Source organism: Nelumbo nucifera, chromosome 1 (assembly GCF_055504915.1).
Source record: "Nelumbo nucifera cultivar China Antique chromosome 1, China Antique-T2T, whole genome shotgun sequence".
Lineage (NCBI taxonomy): Eukaryota > Viridiplantae > Streptophyta > Magnoliopsida > Proteales > Nelumbonaceae > Nelumbo > Nelumbo nucifera.
Genome location: NC_142649.1, coordinates 124638675 through 124650489, shown reverse-complemented (window position 1 = coordinate 124650489; position 11815 = coordinate 124638675). Strand labels below are relative to the sequence as shown.

General features: G+C 42.4%; 1 protein-coding gene and 1 long non-coding RNA gene across 2 annotated transcripts; one reads left to right on the top strand and one right to left on the bottom strand.

Moving 5' to 3' along the window:
* Window positions 1-1094: 1094 nt before the first annotated feature.
* On the bottom strand, window positions 1095-3388 carry LOC104609732 (cyclin-D1-1-like). The gene is made up of 5 exons (XM_010276106.3): window positions 2721-3388; window positions 2525-2611; window positions 2097-2409; window positions 1830-1966; window positions 1095-1724 (listed from the first exon to the last, which is right to left on the bottom strand). The coding sequence occupies exons 1-5, from the start codon at window positions 2994-2996 to the stop codon at window positions 1482-1484; spliced, it is 1056 nt and encodes a 351-aa protein (XP_010274408.1). The 5' UTR covers window positions 2997-3388; the 3' UTR covers window positions 1095-1481.
* A 3044-nt stretch (window positions 3389-6432) lies between these two features.
* Window positions 6433-11282, top strand: LOC148803775 (uncharacterized). Its single transcript, XR_016081380.1, has 5 exons — window positions 6433-9479; window positions 9567-9650; window positions 9752-10035; window positions 10107-10506; window positions 10579-11282. It is a non-coding gene; the product is annotated as an uncharacterized LOC148803775 (long non-coding RNA).
* The last annotated feature ends 533 nt before the right edge of the window (window positions 11283-11815 follow it).

The window sequence follows — 11815 nt, the reverse complement described above, 5'->3', positions numbered from 1 at the left end:
AAGTTGGGAAATAAAATTAGGGTGTTCTGACCAAACCAATTGCAACATTCGCATTTTTTAGTATGGTATAAAAATTTTTATAATTTTCTATATTTTGTAAATTTTTGTGTATCTCTTTGTTTTTTTTTTGTAATTTATATTGTTTTCTTCATTTTGAGGAGAAAGATGCATAGGATAAGAGAGCTGCCATTTCTGCTTCCTCCTTCCTACTTTATAATAGGGGGAATGGATATAATATACACTATGCAGAGAGGGGTTTAAATGAGAGAACTAAGGTTTGGCCTTTTGCCTCCTATCGTTCTGCTGGTCAATGGTGAGGAGGTTGATCCTAATTCATTTATATTCAGATTCCAATTGAACATCCGTCCGATTTATATAGAAGAAATGTTATCACCATCCTTGTCTCTATAAATAATATAGAGAGAGAGAGAGAAAAAGGGAATATACAGATATGGAGATGGAGTGAGACAGTGAGGATCGCAACTGGATATCGCATCAACACATTACACGTCAGTTGCTCTCTCATTTATCAAAGCGGGAACTAGAGGGAGGGGATTGGGATTTGGGAATGCGTAATTACGACATCCATGTCATGTCGATCCCCGTAACCGGAAAAGAAATCGTACAGAGTTCCTTCCTGGTGATGTGACGCATCGTCATTTTCCCACGTATCAGATCTCCATTAGTCAGGTCCTTCTTCCTACGTGGACGGACACGATATATTTATCCTGGCTGGCCCGCACGCACCCCAGATCCTCGGTATCTCCATCCCTACTTCTCTCATACGTGGCGAGCACACATCATGCTTATGTCATCCCACTTCAACGGTCAGACAATATTTTTCAAATCTTTGCTCTTTTCTCTCACTGTCTGAGGCCTCGGCAAGTCGGCAGTCGGCACACACAAAACAACGCCAACGTGACAAAACTACCCTCCAGCTCTGTCGTGGTTCTTCGCTCATCTTTCCATCTAGATCCAACCAAGTTCAAAGACTCAAGAGTTGTTCATCGAGGAAGGGGACATTTCATTAATATAGCCATTTGGTCTCTGCGTTTTTTAAACAGTTTATGCTTTCTCCATGATTGAAATAGAAATACATCTCCAAAATAATTGAAACATTATTCTTAATTGGCTTTTAGCCTTTAAAGATAGTCAGTCAGAAAGTAAAACATGAGAGTGCGACAGACTGTGCGAGTGTGAGAGTGTGTGAGGAGTGAGGTCTGAGGAGAGACCCCTGACCCTGACCCACTCCACAAAAATATGGACAAAGTTTTTATAAAATAAATTTATATTCCAATAATAAACAAGAAACCAAAAAAGAATCCCTCTACAGCAGTTCTTCCTCATCCTTGATCCTCCAACTTCAATCTTAAACCGTTCGTCATCGTCAAGCAAAGCTATTTAATTTGTTTTCCAATTTCCACAAAAAGAAAAAGAAACAATTTGAGGAATCGGGGGAGCAGTAGTCTTTTAAGTTTTAACTATAATTGATGTACATCCGACGGTCCCGATGATCTCTGGCGCTTGTTAGGCAGTTCGCCTGGGCTGGGATCGGGATTCTCGGCACCAGACTTTTGGGTATCACAGCTCCTACAGGCAGCCGCATCGAGTACGCCCACCGGGCTTGGTGGCTCAGGTTCCGTTCTCCGGTGTTTCAGGCGAGCCATCGGACACGTGTCCACCAGATACTCCTCCATTAGTTGGTGACAGCTTTTTACCATTTCCTGTCCCCGGAAAAAAACACGATAAATTTCACTTTTTCTTTCTTTCTGCTTACTATAATAGTCTTATACTTGAATACAAAGCAAGGTTCAAGCACGAGATATTACTCTGTTCATTTTGTCAAAAAAAGTCGCCGTGCCCCGATCATCGCTGCCGGACCCTGTGCTATCCACTCCTCGCCGAGCAGCACAAAGCACTGCTGCCGCGGCTATCGTCGACGGAGTAAAACCCAGGAAATCTACGACTGATTCACATATTCAGCCAACCAAAACCAGACCGACTAAAATTATTATTTACTAAGCATTATTAATCTGAAAAATTAGAATCTACGTGGGAAAGATTTTAAGTTTCGAGAACTTGCTACAGGAATTTACCACGAGTTGTGCTAAGAATAAGATCCGAAGCACGCGATGAAACACAACTGAGGAACGGGTGTCGGGAACTGAAGCATGGAAGCTTAGAAACAAAATAGTCAACAAAATCGAATGGTGTAATGGAGCGCATTCGCCATTTGAGATTGGTCATGACTAGGAGCTCCATCCGTTGAACTGTTCTGGGTTCGAATACGAATCTGCTAGATACCACCATCTGTAAGTCTAAGAGGAGGGGAACGCTCGCTTCCTCCATTTTCGCTGCTATAGAGACGCACGCCACCGACAACAGCTGTAAAGGCCACCCATTCTCATGCTGTTCGTTTGACGAAACAATAAAAAAAATGGCGTCAGCCGTCGGATTTCATTGACATGAAAAGCAACGTTTCTGGCCACAGGCCCACAGAAAACAGGGGAAGGCAACTATGTACCGGGAGGTTATGAGAGCATAAGAAACGATCGAGATAATTGACGGAGAGATACGCCGTTACAGGTCTGAAGTGGTAGTACGTATGCACCTGAGTCACACGAAAGGAAGAAAAACAAAATTGCAAAAAACGATAAGGAAACAGAAGGGTAGACTCAAATTTAATGAAAAATAATTCAGGAAACGGACAAATATTATGCCTTCAACATCCAGTTAATGGCGTCCTGTCTGGCGGTGGCATCAATCGAACGATCGAAAAAGCGTCGCTGATAGTCGGACACCGGCAAGTGGTGGAGTTCGGAATCCATGAGTGTCGCAAAAAAGCGATTCCTCTCTTGGCCATCATCGTCGTCGGTCGTTGACAGATAAGTGTTAGTCGTTATGGAGGGATCCGGACTGCAGGTGTCGGTATCCCAAAAAATAGCGTCCCCTTCGCAGCAGTATAAGCTAGAAACAGAGTGGTCGTCCGACATCATGGACAAGGAGAATCAGAGAAATATGAACAACAACGAAAAGAAGGACGAAGACGACGACATAATCGTTCTCGGATGGTTTTTCCAAATCACATAAGCCCTGTTTTCTAGATTTGGGAAAACGAGTAGATTTGAACATGGCCGCCGTCTATGATTTAGGAAGAGTCATGAGTAAAATTTCTCATTCACTCCCATTTGAATAATAAGATCTTTTTGATATAGATATAGAGGCGAAAGGGTGAAAGATTTGAAGAGATGTTTCTGCAACTATGCACAGTCGGAGACGACGTTTCAGCATTATTTATAATTTATACAAAGCAATATCACGAAGACACGAAGTTAAGGAATCCCGTTGGATTAGAATATATAATGGGCTTTTTTTTTATTTAAAGTACGAGAAAAAGATAATCGAAGAAAGGAGGTATCGTTTTATTAGTTAGGGTAATTGCAAATTGCAATAAACATTAAATAGCATATTTAAGCTCACGTGACCGTTTTATATCATATTTTTTCTTGTATTAATTAACAATTAGAAGAAGAAGAAGAAGACACAATTAATTTGTATTGTATTTTCTTTATTCAACAATATAATGATCATTATTAATAAAACTAATTTGTGATCCTCTGCCACCTGATACATCGTCAGAACTCAGAACTCAGAAGTAACATGAGTGATGAGATAGGTGGCACAATGCATTACATATTTAGTTATTTACATTAACTAGCCAAGCTGGAGGACAAGATCTAATCTCTACATTAATCTAAGACTTGAATCAATCATAACAATGATGGTAATAGCTATAGTAATTAATTACAAGGGAACGAGTCTGCTACTCACAGCGACGTCAGAGCTGGTTATCTAAATTTTAAACCAACTAGTGTGAAACTAAAGCACTGTTTGGTTTGAAACGTGGGAGGACAGAGGACTCCAATCTCTAACCCAACCCAGTGATGCTCTACTAGGTCTCGGGTCAAATGGTTCGGTCGGCCATTTATATTGTCGTTCCAACCACAAAGACGAATTATGGTTTCGTGGAGTGATAGAGATAAAGGGGGCGGAGCAAACCTACTTAAATTTGCGGTAATACATTGCTACCGGCTACCGGTGGGATAATTATATGGTGGCCCCCTAAATGAATGATCCATTGATCCTGTTTCCTTCCCCTTACTCGGATTAGGAGTCACATAATTCCTAATCCAGCCTCATGTTTCAGGCCTATTTTATGTCAATAATATGTTACAGTGTTTGATATATCTTTGAACAAGTCAATACGGAGAAATTTTTTAAACCAACTGTGACACGTAAACCTGTTCATTATTGTCGAGGTAAACCTGATGGGCTTGTCAACGGGCTCAGCTCAAGGATAAATAATTTGAAACCCAGGCTCAGGTTGTAAATAAGGGTGTCAATGGACCGTTTTGGATTGGACCCCGTCCAGTCCAAAATTATTTTGGACGGATTGGACTGACCAATAACACATATTGGATTGGATCAATTCGGTCCAAAATATTTATTAAATTGGATTGGGCCTGGTTCATCCGTAACAATTTATATTGGATTGGATTAGATTAAGCTAATATCTGGTCCATTGATATAAGATAAAAGCATATGTATCAACGGATCAGGTTTGGGTTGAAACCAATCTAAATCAAAATGAATTTAAATAAATTGGATAGTTCAGACATTGAATTGGATCGATCCAAATTGGTCCAAAACATTTACTTGGTTGGATTGGACTTGATTCATTTATAATGGACTCACACTGGATTAGATCGGATTGGACCAAACCCAATCCAATTGACACCCCTAGTTGTAAATAAGGCTTAATTAGGAGTACAGTATAAATGCATACAAAATAATACAAAATGCAAGGCTTTGCACTCTACATATTTGTATTTGTATTCCTTCCAAACTGAGCCTAAGTATCAACCCAATTATTAATTTTTTTTTGTCAGGCTTGGTGGCTTGATAATAATATATATTAATGATGATGTGCAATCTGATGCTCCCTACTAGTAGACAATTCGAACGCCGGACTGAGTAGATCGCTTAGTCTAGCTACAAAAAATAAGTGATCAAAGTACCTAGGTTGCTTTATCTAAGGTGAGCACTCTGATGCTTAAATCAGCGGCCTGATAATGTGATTGTAAGGATACGAGAGAGCTAGAGTGTGTGAGAGCAAAGTCATGCACACCTCTTCTGATTGAAGGAGACACCTTTGTATAGGTGGATGAAGTTATGATTATAACTTATCCAAGATATCCAAGAGGACGTGGACATAATGCATCCAAGATCAGTCGTCCATCATGCTCGGGAGCAATTTATCATTTGGAAATGAAATCTGCGTAGATTAACTCCAAGCAGACAACACGGGGAGACGGGTATAACAGTCAAGCGATGTAATCTCATTGAAATCGGGCACGATGTTTCACTTTGAAGTGACCGGTTCATGGAACTTTTTTTTTTTTCTATTTCCTCAGAAATGATGATAATGAACAGAGGAGATGTGTTTTCCCCAAAGAGGAGTTTACATCCTGTGAACCCGTGGGTTCACGCAAAAACCAGAATCGAACACGTCATCTTAATGACTTAACAGGGATTTAACGGAAATGTTGTATTAACGCGGTCCAACCAGTTGAACCGGCCACTAAAATACAAAAAAAAAGTAAAAATACTTCGATCCATCATTTGAACTCCCCTCTGGCCCTCCCACAGTCCTTCATCCGAAATTCGTACTCCGAATTTGGCATCCGGTGACTAAACCATCAGTGACCACAACGACCGATGTATGGCATTAGCATCTGGTGTAATGCCATTGCCGCTTTTACATCTCTATCTCAGCCGTGCCTTTTCTTGGAGAATGCAGCCTCTCTGTCTACTACTTTGTTACTGTGGACAAAAAGAAACAAAGAGCTCCATTCTACTACTTTGTTGAAACAGAAATAGATCCATCTTCCAAGCTTCTTGTTCACTGGTTAAACAAATGTCAGCGATTCCATCTTGATATGGCCAAAACCGACCATAAGTTACAAACCGCCAAGTGGCAGCATGTTGGGGGTAAAGTTGTCAATTGACAAGCTGATTTGGTCATAACAAGTTATGAACTGATCTGGTCCTGACGAGCTACGAGCTGACCTGGTCCTAACAAGCTGATATGACACTAACTCATAACATGCACAAGCAACACATGGCCAAGATGATTAGAACATCAATGCCAATGCACTCCATGCAAGCCCACTGCCTACCACATGCACATAACATGTCAACTAAGGGCGTGACAAGTGGATTGAGCTCCGACCACGTGTAAAAGACGTGTCGGTTCTTGGATGAAGCCCCTCTCCAATAAATAGGTGAATCCCCCAATCATTTGGACACAACTGGACATGTTAGTACGCTACTATGAACAAGGTATGCCGGACACCTCGACCCATGGAGCTCATTAGCTCTCCTTATGATCTCTTCATTTCTCCCTACAAGCTCTCTACCTCCCCCTACGAGCTCTTCAACTCATCACATATATCTCCCCAGTTCTCCTCATGAGCTCTCTAGCACTCCCTACGAGCTCAGTAGCTCTACACACAAGCTCTCATCTCAACTCACCAAGCTCTCCAGCTCACTTTATTTTCCCTTTGCGATTACTGACTTAACCGTTGGAGTTCACGCCCCTGGGATTATTGCCTCTGATATCTCTTATGGTTGCAGGTCTTTCTTAGTAGTCGAGGTGCTGAGTTGAGGTGACACCCTACTCCAACAACTTTCCATTCTTGCCCTTGTGGTCAATTTTGATCTTCATCATATCTCATTCTCTCAGATGGGCTTTTTGGGTACAGATGAATTGTATCACCCAGCAGTTTTTTTTTTTTTTGTATATTTCTCTGTTTGCAAAAGCAATAAAGCAAATATGCTATACTTAGAGACACCTGTAGGAGTTGGGTTCTCTTATTCAACTGATACCTCCTCCTTTGTTGCTGTCAACAATAAGATAACAGGCATGTCTCAAAAATGTCAGAAATTTCTAGAAAAGAAGGGGACAAAAAATAGAATTTTCCTAATCCAGATTAGCTACCATGTCTATTCCAAGACATGAGCTCTGTGCAAGTATTAAATTCTTCAGTGTTTTGAAACTATTTTTGCATTTGCTTTCTTAAGACAATGATAATTTCATGTTCTTGCAACAGTGGTTTCTCAAGTTCTCACAGTAAAAGCACAGGGATCTATTCATAATTGAGGAAAGCTAAGCACGTATATTGTTGCTTCAAAAACAACTTCCATCTCCTATGGCGGAAAGAAGTACAAGATTACCTTTGTTCCTGATGTTGTCGGAAAGTGGTGAAGTCTCTAGAAGAGCTCAAATGTATCATGTAAGGAGGAAATGAGGTCAGAGGGCCTGGGGTGATATCTTGGGCTTGTAGTTCCGACGGTCAAGTCAGTAAACCGAATTATCCAAAGAGTGCTTAAGAATTTATTGAGTCATAAAGTATGAATTGAATGCTAACCTACCCCTTAAATAGGATTCAGGATACCTGTCAAAGTGTGCACATGTCGGGTAGATGTAGGACACCTAGATCTTACTTTGTTTTGGTGGAGCTCTGGTAAGACACCTGGAACTCTGTTAGGGCAGCCATTACTCGAGCTCGGCCACATAGTGCTTGGTCCAAACTCCCATGGCCTGGCTCAGGCCAGCTGGTATCTAGTCAAACACATGGGATCTAGCTTAGACACCTGGAGCCTAATCAGTGCTACTTGTTTAGCCACCTGCAATATGCATTAGCCATCCGATGCATAAATGTGACATGCAGTGGTGATCTGTCCTCCATGTCTTCAATGCATGAAGTGAGCCCGAGATCGGTTACCTGGCAGGTTTACTTACGTGTTGATGATCTTGATCCATGTGTCGCCAGGTAGTCACTTGACAAACAAGTGTTGAAGTGTGGACCTTGCATGGAAGGGAGCTCGTCTTGCTAGGTAGGATCTCTCCTGGATGGGAGCTCATCTTGGTAGGGAGGCCTCCTTAGAGGTTGGTAAAACCCATTCGTACGAATTGAGTTGAGAGACTCAAGGTGGTCTTATATGTAACCGAGGTGACTCTTATACTTCACGACAATGGCAAGATGGCATTCTCCGAGCTAAAGACAAGGTTGTTGGTTCACCCAAATGTACCACATGTTCGGCAGGTCGAAGGTTAGATTTACTCTCATCACTTGCCCCCCCCCCCCAATTCCGAATCCAAGGTGAGTATGCTTGAGTAAAGGAAGTACTTGACTATGTTGCTTGTTTGGGTGCTAACTCTTTTGTTTCCCCTGCCTCCTTGTTTGGTGACATGTTTGGAGAGCTCCATGAAGCATTCCAGTTGGCATGCACAGACTTGAATTAGTGTCAATTAACAATTTTTGGACTTAAAAAATGCGCTAAAATGATTTGGGACTTCGAGAAACCCAATGGTCATGAATCTAAACCGTTGAGACCGTTTGGTCATGGTCGTTCATCATCCACCCCTTTTGGCAAAAAATAGAGGTCCCCAAGGGAGACCATTTGCACATTCATCCTTTGAAGTAGTCCTGTTGAGGTCGGAGAGCTCGTCTATTGAAGCTTGGTTTGCCCCCGTTCCAATTCGTTCATCTTCGTTCCTAGCTCGTCCTAGGTGAGTCCTCTCTTCTCGAGTTCTTTTTCCTTTTCATTTAATACTCTAATGTCAAGTTCCATGGCAGAAGATTTTGCCAATATGGAAAGAGTCGAGCAAGCATTTAGGGAGGTCGCAGAATCGACCTCTCAGGCTCATAGGGATTCAGGGCAGCTCGCCTCGGTTCCCAGTGAGCACATCTCTACCCCAAACTTTCTTTTCATTAATCCCACCGAGCTCTTTTCCCCTTTTTAGTCTACGTTAGCAGACCTGCAAAGGATCCGGCTTCATTATGGGGTCTCCAACGAGTTCTAATTTAGACTTCTAACTCCTAATGAGGCCCCTTGGCACCACAATGACAACAAGGTATGCGTATTTGAGCAGAACTTCGTTGTAGGGTTAACGTTCCCCTTACCTCGTATAGTGATCGACGCTTCCTATGTCTTTCTTATTACTTTGGGGGTGGCTCACCCCAAATGCCATCAGGATAATTGTCGATGTCATCTCGGCTTGCACGCGTATGGCATCCCCATCGACATCCAAGCTTTCATTGCTTTGTGTGTTATTAAGCACACTCCAGGGGACGAGAAGTTTTTCTACTTTGCTTTCAAGTCTGGTAAGAAATTCCTTGAAGGTCACACCAACAAGGTTTCAGACTGGAAGTCAAAGTACTTTTTTGTTGTTCACGACGACCCTTGACATTTTATTAACCAGCGGGGTGCAGCTATCACTGACACTGAGGGCCAATTCTTGTCCTCAGAGGCACAGGATCAACTATGGGAGCTTGCACATCTTAGGTTGAAGATTGATGATTACTTAACTGAGGAAGCTCTCCTGAGAACTGGCCTAAGCCAAGGGCACCGAGGTAGTTAGAACTTAGTTTCTATCACTTTTATTACTTTTTCCTTTCTGAACTATTTTCAGTATTGACCTTGTTCCTTTGTTCTTTTAGATCCAAGTGTACATGTGGACCAACTTGTTAGCAAACTGACAGCTCCAAGGAGGTCAGGGCTGAAGAAGAGGAAGATGACAGAAGGTGAATTGTCCTAGGATACTACTAATTGTCCTACCACCAGCTCGATTGAAGTCATTACTTTGAAGGATGAAGTTCTCCTAACTCCTATAGCCGTGGTGCAGGTTCAGCAGAAGGAAACTTCAACACAACTTCCTTCTGACATTGTTCTGAGCATCACCAAACGACCTCCCACCACGTCTCTAACAAGAGAGGGCTCCTTTGCCTTGCCCCCTAGCACACGCCCATCTAGAACCCCAGCTGGACAGTCCGTAGTGGTGACTTTGTGAGGGATCATGTAGTCGCTTGCGAGCTAAGTAGAGGTGTGGTGCTGTCGAAGTCTTGGGAGGAGATGGAGAACCTCTCCTTTGATGTTTTGGAGACTCGTTTCTTCTCCTACATCGTAATGGTAAGTTTGCTCTTATCCTCTTTGTATTGTTGATTCATCTGAGTTCTAACTTAAGCTTTTGCTTTTTCAAGCCACTACCATGGCCTAGGGGGTTTGTGCTCGAGCTCATAGCCAGCAAGGCTTAGTTGATAATCTAGCTCGGATTAAGGAGGGCTACTTATGCCAAATCAATAGCTTGGCATTGGAGAAGCCCTAGGTTGAAACCGACTTTGCTGCTGTTAAGGCTGAGCTTGAGCGTGAGGTTGTTGGTCTCCGATCTACCATTGTTGAGTTGTCACAAAAGTTTGAGGCTTCCAACTTAGAGTGCCAAAAGTCAACCTCCGAACTCAAGGCTAGTGTGGTGACTTTGTGAGGGATCATGTAGTTGCTTGCGAGCTAGGTAGAGGTGTGGTGCTGTCGACATCTTGGGAGGAGATGGAGAACCTCTCCTTTGATGTTTTGGAGACTCGTTTCTTCTCCTACATCGTAATGGTAAGTTTGCTCTTATCCTCTTTGTATTGTTGATTCATCTGAGTTTCTAACTTAAGCTTTTGCTTTTTCAAGCCACTACCATGGCCTAGGGGGTTTGTGCCCGAGCTCGTAGCCAGCAAGGCCTAGTTGATAATCTAGCTCGGATTAAGGAGGGCTACTTATGCCAAATCAATAGCTTGGCATTGGAGAAGCCCTAGGTTGAAACCGACTTTGCTGCTGTTAAGGCTGAGCTTGAGCGTGAGGTTGTTGGTCTCCGATCTACCATTGTTGAGTTGTCACAAAAGTTTGAGGCTTCCAACTTAGAATGCCAGAAGTCAGCCTCCGAGCTCAAGGCTAGTGTGGAGAGGGAAGAGGCCCTGAAGGCAAAGCTCATGGAGCATGAGGTGTTCAAGGCCAAGGTAGAGGTAGTTGGTGAAAAGGCAATTGCTACTTTCAAGCTCTCGGGGGAGTATGATGTTGAGATGCTTGACTACACCATCCCTTTCGTTAGAAAGGGTTTCAGACCATTCAAGCTCCTCTCAACCACTACACTTGACCGCCTAATCTCCAAGCTAAAAGTAGAATAGGCACCTAAGGATCTGATCTTGGGAGCCGATGTAAAGAGCGAGCTCAAGGAGGAGGAAAATGAAGCTCAACCTCAACTAGCAATCTCGAGTCTACCACTCCTAGCGATCAGGTGTCCACTGATCAGACCTCCCAATGATCTATTTTTCTGTCTTCCTACTGTACCCCCAAGCTAATAAGCTTGGTATGAATTGAAAGAACTTGATTGTTTTTGCTCTTTCTCTTTCTTTTTATTGTACAAAACTTTCTTGAATAGTAATGGAAGTGCATGTTTTTTGACATATCTATGGTTTCAACTGAGTTTTTGACTTAAACTATTACCCATGCGCTTACCACCTTGGTTGAGTTACTAATCCCTAATCCCTTTTTCCCGAGTTGACCTTCTTGGTTTGCTCAAGTCATCCCGGTAGGGAGCCGAGTTAGTTCCTCAATGCTTTTATGTTTTAATAGTACTAACACAACATTAAGTTATGGAAATTAAGTTCCAAACTAAGTTACAACAAATTTGATGAATGAAAACTCAGAACTTTATAAAAATTCCAAGTTTTATACATAGTACATTCTCAGGTTCGTGGTAAAGCTCGCCCACCTAGAGTTTGTAGCTTATAAGTCGTTGGTCCCAATACTTTGATAACTTTGTAGGGGCCCTCCCAATTTGAACCAAGTTTTCCTACTCCCGGCTCAGGTACAAACACCTTCCTATGGACAAGGTCTCCCACTCTCAAGCACCGCTTACAAACTCGAG